The 19,652-nt window shown below is 37.9% G+C and overlaps 1 protein-coding gene across 29 annotated transcripts in view; it reads left to right on the forward strand.

Annotated features, from left to right (window-relative positions):
* The window catches only part of TBC1D5 (TBC1 domain family member 5), a 248,346-nt gene that overhangs the window by 105,565 nt on the left and 123,129 nt on the right, over positions 1–19,652 (forward strand). For all 29 annotated transcript variants that reach the window (XM_083577774.1, XM_083577783.1, XM_083577770.1 and 26 more), the window contains one exon: positions 16,643–16,709. In XM_083577774.1, the coding sequence (XP_083433900.1) occupies positions 16,643–16,709 (67 nt within the window). The remainder of the gene's footprint in view (positions 1–16,642; positions 16,710–19,652) is intronic.

Consider the following 19,652-nt stretch of genomic DNA (forward strand, 5'->3'; position numbering starts at 1 on the left):
CAGTATTCCAGTGCACCGAATTACGCAGAGCTGGTAATGTTTTAATTATGGTAATTCCAAAACTTTGCATTTACTTTTTCTTTGGCCTTTCCCCCTTATTGCTAGATTGATGCATAATATGTTCTGCATAGGTGGTGTATTAATTACAACATCACTTTATTTTATAAACATTGCTAATAAAAATATATAGGTAGTACTCCATCATGCCAATTGGGCATGGCGGGGTGGGTGTGTGGCTGCACACACCATTCTTGTTGCTGGATCAAAGACTTGTGGTTAGTAGTGAACAGATGGTGCTGATCACCTATTTGGAAAGGTGGAAAGATGGTGGGACTAGGCCTGCTTCCAGCAGGTGATTGGTGTAGTCAAAGCTGAAAACGCTAGCCATCTGTTGAATGGGGCTTTGGGCATAGGTATCTCTGGATCGTGGCCCATTCCAGTAAATCATTTTGAGATGTAACTTGATTATGCAAAGTATTTTCGCATGCACTTTCTTTTATTTAAATCCACAATTACTGATTCGTAATGTGCAGACTTTTACTTCTCCACCTCCCCACTTGGGGCAGTCTGTCATCATTCCACAGCCTCCCTGCCCCCTCAACTGTCATCTTGCCCCTCTGCTTTCAATGCCAAATTTCTAGCTTAGCACATGGGGGTACAGTGACCTTCTGTTTCAGTACAGGATGTCAGTGAGCAGCACCATTATAAACATCTGTTGGTAATGGGAAATGCTGAAGTAAAATTTCACTGTAGTGGAAAGTTGGGTAAAGATAGTTTCAGGGTTATGTCTCCATACACATTATATGCAATACATAAATAGATATGTTGTCTTTGCAGGTATATTTATAACTAATTTCAGAGTGTACATTGTAAGTGTTTGAGGTGACACTGGGCACTTAATTTATCACCAATAGCAACTTTTAGACATTACTGTTGGCAAGACGTGGGACCACCACATTCACAGGGCAGAAGCAGAGTTACAAGTTCTGCAGAATGAGGTTGTAAAATTGTCAATTACTTCACATTGCAGTTGGTACTTATATTCTAGAATGCAAGTAAAAAGCTCCTGGACTGTTTTAAACACAGAAAACACAGATAGTTTTCTGTGTGGAAGAATTTTATGCGAGGAACTATTCAGAAATGTGAATTCCCATTTTCTGTCTGAAGTAGCATGAATCAGAATTTGGCCACCTTATTCTGTGCAACTTAGACCAGGACCACATATGCAGCAGAATAAAGTGAGAATGAAGTGGCAGGATGGACTGCAAATGGCATTCCCCCCCCCCCAAAAAAAAATTTTTTTCCTCTAAATTTTAAAAAGGAATCATTTCAAGTAGAAAACTAACATACCAGCATGTGCTAGGTGTTCGTGTGAGTTACTCTCTGTGTGTGTGCAGGATGACCTGAAGCCTAAACTAGCTCTACACTTCACTCTTAGCATTTTCAGATTCTATTGCCTCTCAATACTGAATTGTGGACTATTTATTTTTATTTTTATTTTTATTTATTTCATAAAATTTATACACCACTTGATTGTAAAAAGAAACCAGAATCCTAGACCATAGTTCATACTTACGTCCAGTGGCAAAGAAGCCACTGCATGGCTGTTCTTGTGCACTGATGGAAATAATGTGAAAAGTCCTGGACCATGCATGGGGGAAAACCCACCAGTGACTTCTCCCCTCTGCAGTATCAACATTCCAGAAATTGTTTTGGTGTCAGCATACAGAAGAGCTCTGTTAAGGCTGTCATCTCACATGGTTTGGGGCTTTTATATTACCCGTGCATTGCAAGAAGAAGGATTGTAGCAACTCCTGCGCAGCTAAAGTAATTTAAGAACCCATGCTTGGCTCCCAGACAATTGCCTGGAACGGCATTTTTGGTCAGTGTGACGCGGAAAAAGAGAAAAGGTACTGTGCCACTGCTGCTAACATCAGATGTTCAAAACTCATGGGGGAGGTTCTAAAAATATGCTTCGTGCAAAATGAAGTCTTCAGAAAACAGTAGAGTTAAGGTATGTGTGTGTTCTCTCTCACACATTTACATCAGATTTTAAAATAAAAAAATAAAATTAGCATTATTTCAAGGGGAGGTTTTAAAGGTGACAACCTGTCCATTTGGACAGAGACTGAAGGAAGAATTGCATCAGGACAGGCTGGTGAACTAACACAACTGCAGGTTCATCTGATCTTCCATTTTAATGTATTTTTTTCATCTGCATAAGTTATGCTCTAATAAAAATTAAAGAGCAAGTTGCATTTGGAAGATCAGGTCATCGTAATTCATTGACATTAGGCCACATAACTGAATAATGTCTTACTTCAGTGAAATACATCAAATGAGATCAACAATTATGACTCATAAACATGCCTCGCAGGCATAAAACAGCAGGGAATTAGCATGTGAGGCTGATAAATATGCATGTAAATAAGCTCCCAAAGGAATAACATGGGTTTGATTGATAGGTTTAGAATTGGAACATATGTAAACCCCTTTATTCCTCATTCTGGTGTAGCTAAGTAAAGATGCACTTTACTTGTTAAAAAGTTTCAATAACTTTGTAAATCTTTCCTTCACATCTGTGTGCGTGTGTGACTGTCACTTGTAAGATGAATTGAACTGTCTGTAGGGAAGATGGCCTCCTCCTGGAACACAAGTGTAGAGCCATCTTTGTAGGAAGATGGTTTTTACATAGCCCTGAATCGTAGCTCAGCTGGTAGAGCTTGAGACTCTTAATCTCAGGGTTGCGGGTTCCAGCCCCATGTTGGGCAAAGATTGGGCTAGATGACCCTCGCGGTCCCGTTCAATTCTAGGATTCTGTGTTGAAATGATGTGTAAACATATTTTGCCCATATAATCATATAGTTTTATCTTAATGTGTATGAATTGTCAAGGATTTCACCAAAACTTTTTAATTGGTGAGGTATAGGGTAGTATTAAATTCTTCAGGTGACAATGTTCTGTAACAGTTTTCTGAAACGCTTTTGCAGCAAGAATATAGCAGCATCTGTCTATCTTTATAAGTAGATAGCACACAAATTGCTAATTTGCCCTGATATTTTTTTTTACTGTTTTATTGCTGTTTGTTTTGTTTTATTTCATTTTTTGCTTGATTATGTTTTAAGGATTAAATTTTGTAATCTGCCCTAGGATGCTTTGCTTTTCTTTTCTTTTCTTTCTTCCTTCCTTCCTTCCTTCCTTCCTTCCTTCCTTCCTTTCTTTCTTTCTTTCTTTCTATTTTTTTTGGTAATGAACAGCACGCTATAAATACTTTAAATAAGTAAAACAGCAGTGACCAAGATCTGGTTAAAAGGAAGTTTGTGTAGCTCAGTGGCACTTCACATGCTTTGTATGCAGAATATTCCAGGTTCAATACCTGGATACCAGGTTCAATACCTCAGATATGGCTAGGAAAAGCTGTTTTAACCCTAGAATGTAGCTGCCAATCAGCATAGACAATACTGAGCTAGCTAGATCAATGATCTGACTTAGTAAAACTAGATTACTGTGTTGTTTTGAACTGTTTTTAAGCTATTTTCACAACCTTGAGAGGTAAGGGATAGGTAACACAACAACAACAATTCCAGCAGCTTCAAGATTAAATTAAGATTATTGGCAGCTGGGGGAAATGGTGAATACTTTCTTTCCACGTATGATCTCACATCTCCACTTGTTTTCACTAAGGAGGAGGTACTACCAGAGGTCAGCCCATGCTAGAGTAAAACATCAAAATTTAATAGCTTTTTGTCTTCAGAATGCCTAACATGTCTTGCACAACGCCACCAAGAGAACTGATTTTCACTAAAACAAACTTCCTTATTGCCCCTTACAAAACATCTTTTTAATAAAAGGTTTATCAAATTGCAATATTTCTAATTCTTCATAAAAGGATCAGAACTCAATGTATTTTAAGAACATTAAAAGATTTAAATGGCATGTGCTACATGGACCATCTAGGTAGACTAGGGGATTTGATTGTAACTGTAATTTTTATTCTAATTAATGTAAATTCATCACAATTTTGTGTGAAAATATTTGTTTAGACTGAATGTCAGAATTCTTGTTTCCCCACCCCTAAAATAATCTTGATTTACCAATTGATTCTTTTGCCTTATTTTACGCTAAATAGATAATTTGTAATTTATATCTCTCAAACAATTCCCAGTTGGATTTTTCATGCACTGAAAAGTCAGATGCCTGACATTACTGTTCAAAGTTAAGTGCTTGGGGTTAATGAACAGCATTAAATTTTATGAAGCCATGTCCACTAGATGTTAAAAGAAGCTTAAGGGAACTTTCTAACAGATAAAAAATTACCATTGGCACGGAAGAATGCCTGAGGGAGCTCAGTTCTGTGTAAAGTATAGCTGGGTGGCATATAGACATTCTATCATTAGGATAAATATTTCTGTTAGGAAATTGATTTTGTCTCTGCAAAATGATCACTGTACTGATGCATAGGTACCATGTAAAATATAGCTAGAGATCCTGAGGCAGACCTTTCTAAGTAAATATTGAAATTCTCTCAGGGCTCATGCATGGTATTGCAGTATGAACACTCTATTTATATCTGGTTTATATTTAAGCCCTTTACGCAAGAAGTAATATGTTGGTTTCATCATACTCTTGTTCTGTTTCTGGCTGTGTCTTGGAACAGCAAAAAATATATGCTTATCCTGAATTTCCAAGGTTGCCTCGTGTAACACTGGCCAAATTGCTAAATTACTTTCTTAGTGACGGAAATCTTCTCTACACCACTTCCATACATAGATCTCTTCACCAAATCATTATAATGGAAAAGATCCAGTGGAACATGTTGTCAATCTCATTGCTCAGACATATCTTAAAGGTAAAAGACCCCTGGACGGTTAAGTCCAGTCAAAGGCGACTATGGGGTGCGGCACTTAATCTGGCTTTTCAGGCCTAGGGAGCTGGTATTTGTCCACAGACAGCTTTCCAGGTCATGTGGCCAGCATGACTAAACCACTTCTGGCACAACAGAACACCGTGACGAGTGCCAGAGCGCACAGAAACGCCGTTTACCTTCCCACTGCTGTGGTACCACTGGTGTGCTTTCGAACTGCTAGGTTGGCAGAAGCTGGGACAGAGCAACGGGAGCTCACCCCGTCACATGGATTCGAACTGCCAACCTTCTGATCAGCAAGCCTAAGAGGCTTAGTGGTCTAAAACCTACCTGACAGGTGTCTGGCCAACATCTGCTGCAGGAAACGAAATGTGAAAATCTCCCTAATAGTTTTTGTGCTTCTGTTCCTTTAGTTAGGAAGTTTTTTCTTATTCTCAATTCAAATGTCCATGGTGGCTAGAATCTCTTTATTCCTATGGATAAAATATACTGATGTCCCTCTTCCTGCTCTCTATGATTTGTCCTCCTTTCATCTTTAAGGCCCAGCTGACATCATTTGCCTTTAAAGGTGTGGCGGGAATATAGCATACTATCCCCACTCACTTCTGTTTAGCAGCAGCTCTCCTGATTTCAAACAGGGGTCTCTACCTGGAGATGCTGAGGATTGGAACTGGGACTTTCTGCATCTAAAGTAGATGCTCTGCCACTGAACTATTTCCCCCATTCAAATCTCCTGTTACTATAGGATCCAAGCATATCTCTTTGACATAGGAACTGCTTCCAGTTTGGTCTGGTCTCATGCAACTACCAGAGGTCTAGAAATCAGTCAAATGGACAACATATAAATAATAAAGTTGTTGTTGTTGTTGTTACACGAAAGTAATACTAGTGAAAATAGCAAAATGTGTACATTGGTCAAAATTGCATATAAAGTGCTTATTTGAGGAAAATCACATTAAAATGCTGATGAATTTTCATAAGGATTTTTTTTTAAATCGCAAATAGCTGCAAAATGTGAAGAATTTAATTTAAGATTAGGAAAAAGAGAAACAGAGAGAAGTGAAATTGACAGATCATTCTATTGTTGAGAGCTATATATTGAATGATGGAGCAGTGAGGACAAGGGAATCTTTGTAGGTGAGCAAACAAATTTTCAGCGTGAGTTGGTATCCTGATTAATTTAAAGGACAGGCAGTTTTGTACCCCTCCCCGCCCGTTTCTTGCAGTTAATGGGGAAGACCTTGGGAGTGACACAGCTTTGTGGCAGGGAACTGCTGAATCAGAATAAATGTGTACAAAAACACTTTATGTGAGAGTTACAAACTATGCAGTAATACACACATCTCATGTTTCCTTCCTAGCTAACCACCAATTATCAGAATGGCAGATCAGTTTAGGTCCCAGATGAATTTTTGAAATGTTTAACTGTCTTGCTTACTCAGATGATTCATTAGGTTGGGCAACATTTGTGTAGGTTTGATGATGAGCATATCATTTCTATCATGCACACATTGTCTACAGCAGACCAAACACTAGGATTGATTCTAACCTAATTAATTTGACAGAGCCAAAGTTTATTTATTAATTTTCTTAGCAGTCTTTGAACTGAATTTAGTTCTTAAGGTAACTTATTAAAAATAACAAATAATAGGTTTAAGGCAACCACATTTATTAATATTGTAAATTAAAATATTAACATATAGCAAGGGGGGAAATCAACAAAATTAAAAAGTAGAGCTGCCACTTAATTAAATAAATCTTAGTTGATTAATTATATGAGTTTTAGTCAGTTAATCTGTTAATTGATTAAATTTGCACATGAAAAATAGTAATTTTAAAGAAAACAACAAACTTTGTTTAAGCATTACACAATGTGTAATTGAATGAGGGAAAACTTCTTTTGAAAGATGTTCCTCACCATCTATAATTTTGGTAAGCATTATATTAAAAATAATTTTGAAAATTAACCTGCTGCCCCATTAGCTGGGGGTACTATTTTAGACTATAAAAATATGTTAATTTTTTTAACCTAACAAATTAATAAATATTATAATTTAACCCTACTTTAAAGGCATTTTGTATGTTCATCTTCAGATGTTCCTGAATAAAAGAAGCAAGCAGCAGGCCCTGTGAGGCTTTTTAAATAGCAAGTTAGAGTAATCTCACCTAGAGGTTACTAGGGTCTGGTTTCTGGAGAAGGAAAAGGGGAGTGTGCCCCTATGGCTCCTGCTTCATCTCTTCGTGGCTTTTGATAGCATAAACCATGGCGCCCTTCTGCGTCTCTTCCATTAGTTGGAGTGGGTGGACACTGTTTTATTGTGGTGGTGCTCCTGCTTAGGAGGTCCATTTCAGAGAGTAGCATGCCTCAGCATCTTTGTAGTTGGAACGCTGTGTGCTGCAGGGTGCTATTTTGCCTCTAGTGCTATTCAACGTTTATATGAAGCCCTTGGGGAGTGGTCTTAAGGAGATTTAGAGCACCGTGTCATGTGTATGCTGATTATATTCGGATCCAAGCCACTCTGAAAGTCCAATTGAAATGGGTTCACGTCTTAAAGCAGGGGACTGTTTAACACAGCTGGAGTACAGCGGGACAGAAAGATAACGATATATATTTCTATAAGAAGTTTTCAATACCTTGTATTTTGCTTTCTTTTCTGGTTAATATATTGGAAGCCAGATTTCAGGTAGATACTGCCTGAAGATTCCACATGTAATATGCATGTCTGCAATGAGGAGGGCTTAGTGCACTGAATGTAAAATTCACAATTCTCTGATCAAATTTTGCTGTTGGAATAAATTGAGAAAACTACACTCTCTCCATACTTGTTTTACAGTTCTAATTTAAGATATTTCCCAGAATTTCCACACACATACCTGGGATTAAGCCCCATTTGACTAAATTTGGCTTAGTTTTGAGTAGACATGTATAAAATTGTACAGTGGTACCTTGGTTTACGAACTTAATCTGTTCCGGAAGTCCGTTCTTAAACCAAAGCGTTCTTAAACCAAGGCATGCTTTCCCATAACAGCGGAGGACTCAATTTACAAATGGAACACACTCAACAGGAAGCGATACATGTTCTTATTCCAAGGCAAAGTTCACAAACCAAAACACCTACTTCCGGGTTTGCAGTGTTCTTAATCCAAGTTGTTCATAAACTAAGCTGTTCTTAAACCAAGGTACCACTGACTGTTAGCCTGCATATAACCCACGGAAGAGTGGTGGTTCTAGGTTATCATGCATTAGGCTGCCTTGCTAGTCTTGTATTCTGAAAAAAAAAATGCATAGGAAGCCATTAGAACAACAACAAAAGGATATTTCTGCTAAAATAGCAAATTATCAATCCAGAAATAATTATAGATTTTGGGTAAGTATGTTAGAACACGCCTTACTGAATGTTTGTAGAAAGTTGTGTCACTCTGCCCTTGTAGTATGTTTTCTCCTTTAGCCGTGTGAAGTCTCAGCAGCTTCTCTGTGTTAGATTTTTCCTCCCGTCAAACAAGCTGTCATTTTGCACATCTATATGTCAATTTTGCTTTCCCACTTAACAATTCTTCTAGCTTCAGCTGCTGCAGATTTAGGCTGAGATCCAGAGGGGCACAGGCTACCGTCTGCATGCGCACCCAATTTTATTTTGAGTTTCCCTTGCAAAAGCTGCCCTTTCAGTGTCTATAAATGACTATTTAAAACCCTCCGCGTTTAAAAAACAGTATGCGGATTTGGCAGAAGAATTGATTTAAAAGAAAACAACAGTTGCCTAGGAGTTAGAGTAAAATATTTCCCCAAAATTGATAATAGAACACTAATGTGTAAGTTTTACAATATCATATTGTTAGAATAAAATTCAAAACTTCACTCAATATGTAAATATTACATCTAAAATTCAAATCATGATAATAACAAAGTTATCAAAACATAATTAATTCTGATAATTTCAAACGGCATTCTACCTTATCTGCATTTTATTGTATGTTCTGTATTAACTTGCTATTGTTTGCTTAATATGTTATTGTTTATTTTATTTTATTTGCTTTTATGAGTACTTGTGTTCTTTTGGCATTAGCAAGTTTTGTATTTTTAAAGAAATACGTTCCATATTTTAAAGTAGCCAAGTTGTGAAGGTAAAATAAGATAATGGAATAATTTTTCAGAAGGAAGGGGCTGGTCAGGTAGTTTGTATAGCATTGGCAGCCAATTTGGAACTGGGGGAGTTCAGTAAGTGTCATCCCAGTATTAGGTGAGCTCAAAGTGCTTTAGATTTGCATCTGGTCATATTGAGTTCCCTTCACAGCCTCCATCCTTCCCTTCCTTCCCTATTGCTACCTCTACATAGTGGCAGGGTAGGATCAATGGACAATAGCTTGATTTGGCAATGCCTGTTTCAAATTGAGCCCAAAACAGTTTGTCATTAATTCTTTATAAGAGTATGGAATGGGAGGTACTGCACCAAAGGAATAAAGACTTAGGGATGTAAACTAAACTATGGTTTAGCATTACATGAATTAGTTCCAAGAGCCTCTGACTTGGGTTTGTTGTTGTTGTTGTTTAGTTGTTTAGTCGTGTCCGACTCTTCGTGACCCCATGGACCAGAGCACGCCAGGCACTCCTGTCTTCCACTGCCTCCCGCAGTTTGGTCAAATTCATGCTGGTAGCTTCGAGAAACTTGGGTTAGCTAGAACTATTCTGGATTTCCAAGCTGAAATTGAATTGAATACAGTCATGTGAACCTATGGCAGGAAAGAAGACCTTGTCAAGCAGGGGGTCTGTTGTATAAGCAGCTAAATGATGTGATTTAATTTTATTTTTTTACAAGACTGAAGAAATCTTGGGTAAAGGCATGTTTTATATATACAGTGGTACCTCGGGTTAAGTACTTAATTCGTTCTGGAGGTCCGTTCTTAACCTGAAACTGTTCTTAACCTGAAGCACCACTTTAGCTAATGGGGCCTCCTGCTGCTGTCGCGCCACCGGAGCATGATTTCTGTTCTCATCCTGAAGCAAAGTTCTTAACCCGAGGTAATATTTCTGGGTTAGCGGAGTCTGTAACCTGAAGTGTATGTAACCTGAAGCGTATGTAACCTGAGGTACCACTGTACATCCTAATGTATGCTGAGAGTCTTTATCTGTAGTGTGTTAAAACAGAACCTGTTAAAAAGAGATGCTTTTTAAAAATTTGATATTACAAATTTGAATTTATGATATAGAAAAGCCTGACTGTGTGGTCTGAAGTTGACATTCAAGATCAATTAAACTGCTGAAGAAAGCTGCAGTATGAATGCATACTGTCAAAATGCATTTGGCAATTTTAACAAGGGAATTATTCATATCTGTATAACGTTTATTTTCATTTTCATGAATTCAATAAAATTAAAGATCGGGTGAGAACTGAAGGCAGCAGTGCTCAGGTTATAAGGACACTCCTGCTCAAGTGGTTGCTGTGGGTTAAACCACAGAGCCTAGGACTTGCCGATCAGAAGGTCGGCGGTTCGAATCCCCGCGACGGGGTGAGCTCCCGTTGTTCAGTCCCTGCTCCTGCTCCTCCTAGCAGTTCGAAAGCACGTGAAAGTGCAAGTAGATAAATAGGTACCGCTCCAGCAGGAAGGTAAACGTTGTTTCTGTGCGCTGCTCTGGTTCGCCAGAAGCGGCTTTGTCATGCTGGCCATATGACCCGGAAGCTGTACGTTGACTCCCTCAACCAATAAAGCGAGATGAGCCCAGAGTGGGGTCTGCTCTCATGCAGGTCTGCTGCTCTCATGCAGGTCTGCTGCCTCCATTTTGCTTGAACACCCAGCTCTTGACCAGCTGCTGCTACCTTGACGCCTTGACCCCATCTCCAGGAACAAAAATACCTCAACTTGGAGTACTGAAGAGCTCCAATGAAGATTCGTGGGCTGTGGTAGGCTGCCCATATGGTGGCAAATAACACTCAATGTGTTTGTTCCTCCTAGGGGACTGTGGACCAGACTCAAAGCCTCTTTATTCCCCAGTAGGAACTGACAATCTTGAGTAGCATTTCCAGCTGGACAGGTGACCCTCTGACATCTTTTACTATCTCTCCCAAAAGTGATTTTTTTTAATCCTTTGGGAAGGGGGACATGATAACAGTCAGAGGAGTAGTGGCATTTCTACACTTTGAGCATTTATTTCATATTTAATTTTGATTTTATTTTTATTACAATAATATTACACATTAGTACTCTGCCAGAAAAGTTGTTGTTTGTTTTCAGATCAGGCCCCAGCTCCTTTGTAAACACTTCACTATTTGTTGGTTATCAATTGCCTCCAATTTTATGTATTTTTCAAAGGAAAATTTCCACAAACTGCCGTGCACCCTTGTTTACTCTAATTTGCACTGCACTAATAGCAGCTCCTTACAAAGAATATATATATATATATATATATATATATATATATATATATATATATATTTGCAACAGCAGCTCCTAGTTCACGTGCTTACAGTGTGACCCTAGGTATCTCTACAATAGAAGTAAGCACCATTGAATTCACTTAGGCTTACTCCCAGGTAAGTGTGTATAGAATTCCAGCCATTGTCTTCTTGCTTGACACAATTACTGTAATGCTCCAGGTTTTTCAGCTTCACAGTGTGTGCTGCAGTAGTGCTTGATGAAAACATATTTTACTTAAAATTGTGCAAATGAAGATATTAACTGTCTTAACTTTGAGTTAGTCAAGACCAATTTTTATTCACAGAGTAAGCTAGAAGCTGAACTTCTAACTTTTTGTTATGGAAAGCAGACTGTATTTCAAGAGGTGAACTTCAGCCATGTGTTCTGTTTTTAAAGTTTGTTATACGTTTGTTAGTTTTGATTCCCCCCCCCCAAAAAAAAAACTATTGCAGGAACCAACCACTATGACAAGGCGTCTATAGATCGAGAAGCAAGTGTTGCTGCACTAAAGCATGAAGGTGCAAATATTTTCACCCGCTTTTTGTTTCAGGCAGCCTCACCGCCTCCCACACACAGCATTTCACTTCAGCACTGTTTTCAATTGTAAAATACCTATATTGCTGTTTGGGCTTTTGGGTGGTTCAAAAAGTAGTTTTGTGTTAGCTTTTGAGAAGGAAGTGTTCCCCTCCAATCAAAAAATTATCCATAGTACACATTGATGGGCAGCTCCCCCCTCCAAATCTTCATGCAGAGTGAACTTAGTTAAACTGAATTATTTGCCCCACAAAATCACCAAGATCAGCTCCAGCCATACTCCCAATGTCTTCGTTTGCAGCACGACCTAAACCTGTCATACCCCTCTGTGGACCTCGAAGGCTTACAACCCCCTTCACAAACCCCTCAAATTTAAGGAGGCAATAAGGATGGCTGGAGCCAGAGCTTTTATTACACCCTAGAATGCTGCATCAGAACCTCAGGCCTCAAGTCCCTGGGAAATGAAGTTTCTGAGGGTCCTTAATAAGAATTCAATCCCACTGAAAGTTCTTCCTCTTTGCATTATGGAGGCCTCCAAGCCATTCTTGTCTGCTGCCGCTGCCCAGTAGATTTGAACTGGAAGAGAAATGGGCATCTGTAGCTGGGACTGGTAAGGGCCTAGTGCCAAGTCCATTAGGTGCCAGACATGCACTGTAGAGTGATTTTGGATTTGTAATGAGCATGAAACTTCTGAACTTCGGAAGTTAATTCTTGAGTGCCCATATATATATCTCACTACAGTTGCCTTGCCTGTAGCTTTCAAACTTTGCAGTATTCAAATACAGTGCTGTCTTACATGAATTTAATGCTATGTTACTGAAAACCTGCCTTAAACTTTAGTACTTGATTATATCTGTGTTTGTTTTCAGGAAGAATTACAACCTTTGCATGATGTCATAGGGTCCTGATTATTAATAGCTTGTGTTTTTCCCATTAGCAAATAAGATAAGATTTAAACTTCCAACAGCAGCAAACTCTTGTCTTTACAGATTACACTACAGTAATCACTTAAATGATTTTTCCCCCTTTTAAAATTCTGAAATATATTTTGCATTTTCACTTTGGGAAACTTCAGCAACTCCCTTGGAGTGTAATGTACTTCAATTTTTTGCAGCCTAATAATTATTTTATAAATATCAGAAGTGCAGTGCACTTAATTCTTTAGCTGAAGGCATTATATTCAGTTTCTGTACACTGCTTCGAGCTTGCTCCATTTAATCATTTTAAAAGCTTAGTTGGTGTAAATTGAATTTAACACTGTAGTTGCAAGGGTGTTATGTAAAAAGTCCAAAAGGAGCGCTTATGGCACAGGATCTTATTGATCTTAAACTCTCTAGCACCCTCTGTTGTCATGTACAAGCAATATCAAGTGTATTATCTTCTTTAACAACCGGATAGCCATCAAATTTATCAAAGTATGTTTGACGCAGATCTTTCAAATATGTACTTTGTCGTTTGCATAATTTAGCAAAAGTTACATTTTTTAACTAAATCAAGCTTTAGTTTCTATCTTACTGCGTTCATCAAATGGCGATATTTTGATTTGCTGTAGCCTTTGAAAAAGACTCACTCTGTTTTGTGTGGGGTTTTTTTTAAAAGAGATGCTCAAATTCTGCAGATTTCATATACATGAGCTTCAGGAGTAAAAACTGTCTGTTTTCTGTATACCCTGAAATTGTTACTGTACTGCTTCAAAACAGGAAGAACCTGAAATTGTCCGTACTAAAATTAAGAATTTATAACTGTATGGAACAGATGTTTTCATAAACATTTGCTATAATTAATTTCAACAGGGGGATTGGAGGAACAAAGCAGTTGCTCCCTTCTCTAAACTTAAATGCCTTTTTCCCACACAGCAAACCCAGAAATCTTTTCTTTAATACTGTTAATGAAATAAATTTACTTCTCTGTTTGTGTTTTACAACGAAAAAGAAAACATTAATTTTGCATTGTATTCTTATCTTTGAACTGGTGGAAAAGCATTCTATAAACAGTGACATTATTTATCTTAGATAAGTCTTTTTAAAAAAATCAAACTCAGTTACATAAAGGGTCTCCTTACTACTGTGTTAGTAGTATTATATAAAGAGGTAAAAATCATGGGACATATTACAGTATATGGAATAGTGTTGTATACTGAAGCTTTTTATATTTGGCACCACTATCTAATTTTTTTATTATTTTTTTTTGGTGGGTGATAGATTTTGAGGGAAATATCTGCTATCATTATTGCTGATTTTTTCTAATGAGTAAATGTGCTATATTCTAATAATATGTGTATTCTGGCCTCCAAGTTGTTGTTAATTGAATTTATACCCTACCTTATGACCTCAGCAATTTTCTTCCAAAGGCCATGATTCAAAAGAAGTACATATTAGCCATCACATTTGAATATTATGTTTACTGTTGCTACAGAGAGGGAAAAAATATCCACTTACCAGAATCTTCTTTACCATCTTTGATGGCAATTTATTTTCCTCACTATTTCTGCACTTTATAAAAATACCGCTTAATTGAGAGAGCATTTTTTTAAAAAAAAGTTTTAAAATAAGCACAGCCTAATTGTTCTACACCTGAAAGCTCTACTGCAGCTGCAAGAAATTTTGAGCAAACCAGTATTCTTGACTGATCTGTCATCTACAAAGTGTGCAAAGAAAAATAGGTAGCTGTCATTAAAATTACATTTCAGCTTTCAATAACCATTTAATGAGTAGTGTAATTATATAAGTATGGTACCTCAAGTACTTCACTCAATAATTAAAAAATAATCTCATCTTTAAAGTGAAAGCTCTAATTATTATTTGACTTAACCAGGACCACTGTTATGATCTCCAGTGGCATCTCAGAGTGTTTTGAAGGTATAAATTAAAGCTGAATAAATCATTAAATTATTAAGCTTTAAATATGCTAAAATAAAAGTATGTGGTATTTTAAAAATATGCTACTGCAATTTGTAACTTCATAATGTAAGCAAATTCTTCTCTATTACTTTTTTCTTCTCAGAGATCACAAATTATGCACTTTTAAATATATATATGCATATGATTTAGTCTTTAGAGCAGAAACTGGGGGTGATTATTACCAAGCATTAACCATGAAAACATGATTTAATGCAGTTCTAGTTTCTTAGCAGTAATGCATAATTTTATTTATAGGCTGGGAAGATAGAAATTTGAACTACAAAACATTTTGTCATTCAAAGCAAAATCCCTTTTCTCATATTTTCCATTTGTACAAATATTGTCAGCCAGCCACCGTATAGGGTTACAAAGTGCGGTCATATCTAGTCTTAGCCGAAAGAGTGGTCAAATCTAATCTTAGCTTAAAGGAATGAATATCATTTCTTTCTCTGCATGATCCCATATTTAAGCACCGAAGTATGTGGATAAGTGTGTGTGTGCTACATGCTTTCACCATATGGTAATTGACATGATTGCAGCACTTCTAAGCAACTGCAACTATGACTGCGGAAATCGCTTCAATTTTAACATATGTATCATAAAACATTGCACATTTCTGCATGTGATTCTGTATCCCATGGCTAGAATTGCATGCCACAGTATATTAACTGGCATTCAGAAGAACATGCATGGCAATCTCATAACAAGGTATTGGTGTTGGCTGACCAGAAACATATAATAGTGACTACTCTAATCCCTATTCATGGAGGCAGTACCATTATATCTTGTGCCCCAAGATTTCACTGCTCATGCCTGCATCAAGAAGCCCTTGTATTTTTGGCAGAAGATAAGCAATTAGATACAGTCGTACCTTGGAAGTCGAACGGAATCCATTCCGGAAGTCCGTTTGACTTCCAAAACCAAAGCGCGGCTTCAGATTGGCTGCAGGAAGCTCCAGCAGCCAATCAGAAGCCGTGGAAGCCCTGTCGGACGTTTGGCTTCCAAAAATAGTTTGCAAACCGGAACAGTCACTTCCGGGTTTGCAGCGTTCGGGAGCCAAAACGTTTGAGCACTAAGCTGTTCGAAAACCAAGGTACAACTGTGCTTATCGGATAGAGAGGAATATAAAACTCAGTTTATTGGGAAATAGAGTCTGAATCTATAGGAATAAGTCTCATTTCACTCAGTGGGGCTTATTTCTGGGTAGACCCGGGCTCCTTCTGTCATGGTTTCCCCCAAGAACCCTTGGAACTGTAGTTTAATAAGAGGCCAAGAATGGTTAGGAGACCCCTATTTCTCTCCCAGAGCTACAGTTTGCAGCATGGTTTAAGAATCAACCCCTCTTCCCATGGAACTCTGGAAATTGTAGCTCCGTAAGTAGAATAGGGTTCTTCCAGCACCCTTAGCAAACTAAATTTCCCAGAATTCTTCACGGGAAGCCATAGCTGTTTAAAGTGGTATGATAGATACCGTGTTGATATGGGATTGTACTGCATGGCACCACAACCACACTTTGGGGTCTAATTTTATATCTTGGATTTTACATAAATTGCACTAAATCATGCCTTTCCTTGGATGCCTAAGAAATTTATGAATGGTTCACACACACATGTCTTGGTGTCTTATAGCTGAATTTGTGTCAAAATTTTGTTTCTTTGATCTTTGATTATCACTTCTTGCCTAGTCATTAAGTGTTGTCCGTGCATGTGTAAACCAGCTGATAGATCCTTCATAGTTAGGGCTCAACCAGTGCATCTCCTCTGTATTGTTTTCCTTCACATTGATGAACTTAATCCATACATTTTGAGGGACAGATTGCATCAGGGTTGATTCAACTCCCAGTGGTCCAATCTTACTGTGCAAAGAGCTGGTACTTCTGTACATCCATGTCACTCTCCTTTAACCTGCTAAAAACCTCCATTTATCTTCCTAGATATGTCAAATGAGAATGGAAGACTGCATCAAACTTCGGATTCTGATGGAACATTTCTTTCATATAGGTGAGAGTTTCTCATGCTTTCTGGCTTTTGAGAACTAAAATTCCAGTTCAACAACATATGAAATCATTTTTGTCAGCATTTAATTTGAATTTCTTCCTTTAACTTACTTTTGCGAAAAACCCTAAGCCAGTCTCTGGTGTGACTCCAGAGATTGGAGGACATTTCAGGAAATACTGTATGCTGAAGTCACACCAGTGATTGGAGCAGATTTCATGGTGTGTGGTTTTTTCATTTGAAGGAAGTTCTCTCTCTACCACTCCATTTTTGGGTTAAAGTCTTTTTGTCTTTCCTAGAATCCTCACTCTGGAATTATCAGCATTTCCTGGCAAATTGTTCTTCTTTCATGGCTAGTCACAGGAATTAGGATCAGCTTTTATTTGTACTTGTCTGCCTAGAGCTACTTAGTTTACTTAGACTTTTTAAAATTCCATATTAACTCAATACAAATAATTTTTAGACCTGTGATCATGGTTGGCTCCAAGTTTGAGAGCATAGTGTCCTCTAACAGGTCCCCTATCCTGTCAATGGCACATGCAGGCTTTCCTGGCTACAGTACCACCGCTCCAAATACTGTTGGGTTGCTGAGTCTAGGACAGGCATGACCAAACGTGGCCCTTGAGATGTTTTGGGACTACAGTTCCCATCATCCCTGGCCACTGGTCCTGTTAGCTGGGGATGATTGGAGTTGTAGGCCAATAACATCTGGAAGGCCAAGTTTGGCAATGCCTGGTCTAGGAAGTAATTTAATTTCCCACAATTAAAGCAGTGCTGGATCAGGAGCATTGTAGGTGGATCCAATTGCTTGGTGCTGATTGGATTGTCAGTACCTTGCCAAGGTACAGAGGACCTGTCAAGAATGACAGGTCCTGATGCCAGCTCTGCCTATCATATGAACCTGAACTGCAAACCAATAAAGCCATGAGTTACTCATTGACTGTTGACCATGCTGAAGTTTGGTGTTTTCAGAAATAATTGCAATTGTTTGCAATGGCTGAAGGCCTGCTGGAGTGTCATAAGCCCTGGTTTTACTTGAAGGTGGCATGTAAGAGATTGGTGTCTTGGTATGAGTAACCTCAAATGGTGTTGCCTGGTTATGCAGCCTTTATAACATTTTAGTAATGAATGCAATATTGAATAAGTCTGTTTTGAAGTATCTGGACAGAAACACTAGAAGAATCCATGAACACTGAGCATCTGTTGAACATCCAACAGATTTGTAGCATATGTTAGTTGACCTCTGAGAAAAGTTTTGTCAGAACAATGTTTCTGTGAGAACAGGAATTCACAAACTGAATAGCTTCCTTGACTTCTTTGATTTATTTTGTAAAAAATATTTTCTGTATTAGCTTCCAAAGGAGAAAACAAGAGTTATGGTCTTGCCATCTTCAACCATAGATTACTCTTTTGTCAAGAAGTAGAGACTCCAAAATATAAGTGACCGTAGGACTCTTAAATAGAGATGTAGAAGTTATTTGATAGACAGATGAGTGACAGGATACAACAGCACACATTGAATTTTGTTGGTTTAACAGTAGGTCTCATAGCACTTGATATGTATAATTAATGTCAAATTGGGTCCAACTTTCTGGATAATCAAAAAATAGAGACCTAGCCTCCCCCCCCCATCTAAATTCTGCTGATTGCCACATAGTCAGGTGCCATAGCCCCAAGGCTTCTTGGTTACAAGATCGCTGAATAATAATTGTGCTTTGAAAGTAAGTGATAAAGAACGACTTTGCTAAAATAATACTAAACCATTTTTATCATAAATCAGAGCCGGCCATTATTGCAGCACAGTATTAATTTATTGGTACAATTAGAAAGCGAAAATGATAGAGCTAGGTCATATGGTATATTAAAGAAGAAGAAGAAAGCCTTGGCTTTTAATAGTTGGCAGACCCGACACTGCTATTAAGTAGCATTACAGTATTTAAGGTGTGAAATGAATATTTTATTCTCAGTAAGAAGTAGCTCCAGACATATAATGAGGCTAGCTGCAAATTGTTTGGCTGTAAGTTCTAAATTACATTGCAAAGAACAGACAAGAACTTCATGAGCAAAAATGTGTGAATGTTAAACTAAGATATAGTTGTGGAAAAATGTAATGGTTTAGAAAAAAGGAATTGACCAATAATTGATATATAATAAAGTCAAACTAGGAAGAAGCAATAGCTACAATCATTTATGTATATGTAAATCTCATTGATTTCAGTGGAATTAATGAACATGCAACCCTGTACAGGGTTTTTAACAAAACAAAAGCAAAGCAGAAACACCTGTATTAAAAAAGAAAAGAAAAAAGAAAACCACACATAACAGCTAAATGGCCAGGGGAAATAAAAAAGGTCTTTGCCTATGAGTAGAAATACATCAAACTCTGTCAAGTCAACCAAGTTCTTGTTGGAAGCCAACACTGAAAAATCCATCTTGTGGCTCTTCACGCACAGATATCAACCTCTGAAGGCAGGGGGACCTGAAGAAGACCCTTTCAGGAATATATTGAGAGTTGGCAAACTGCTGGTGGAAGAGGCGGGTTGCTAATACTTGCAACTGAAAGTGTTACATTTGCTATGGGTGTGTGATTGCTAGAACCTCTAAATACAAAGCACAGTTAATAATTTGAGGAAATGAACTATCCCTTTTAATGACAATTTTTGCCCTTGATACTTCCTGAGAATGGTAATTCTCTTAGTCAGCAAACCGTGGGCTCCATCCTTAATGTTGGCAATACAGTGCCACTAGAAAGTAGAAATACTGTCTTTCTCTCCTTCCCAAGGGCAGCTGACCTTCTCCTCGCCAAAGAGTTGAACCTCTTGCCAGCACATATGACTACAGACTATTACATTAATCTGTTTAGCCGCAGTACCAGCTGCTTGCATGTTTTTAATTATCTTATTAGATGATATAACAGTGACCTATGAAATAAAATTGAAGGTGAGCATT

Source organism: Podarcis filfolensis, assembly GCF_964270895.1.
Source record: "Podarcis filfolensis genome assembly, chromosome: 12".
In the NCBI taxonomy this organism is placed as follows: domain Eukaryota; kingdom Metazoa; phylum Chordata; class Lepidosauria; order Squamata; family Lacertidae; genus Podarcis; species Podarcis filfolensis.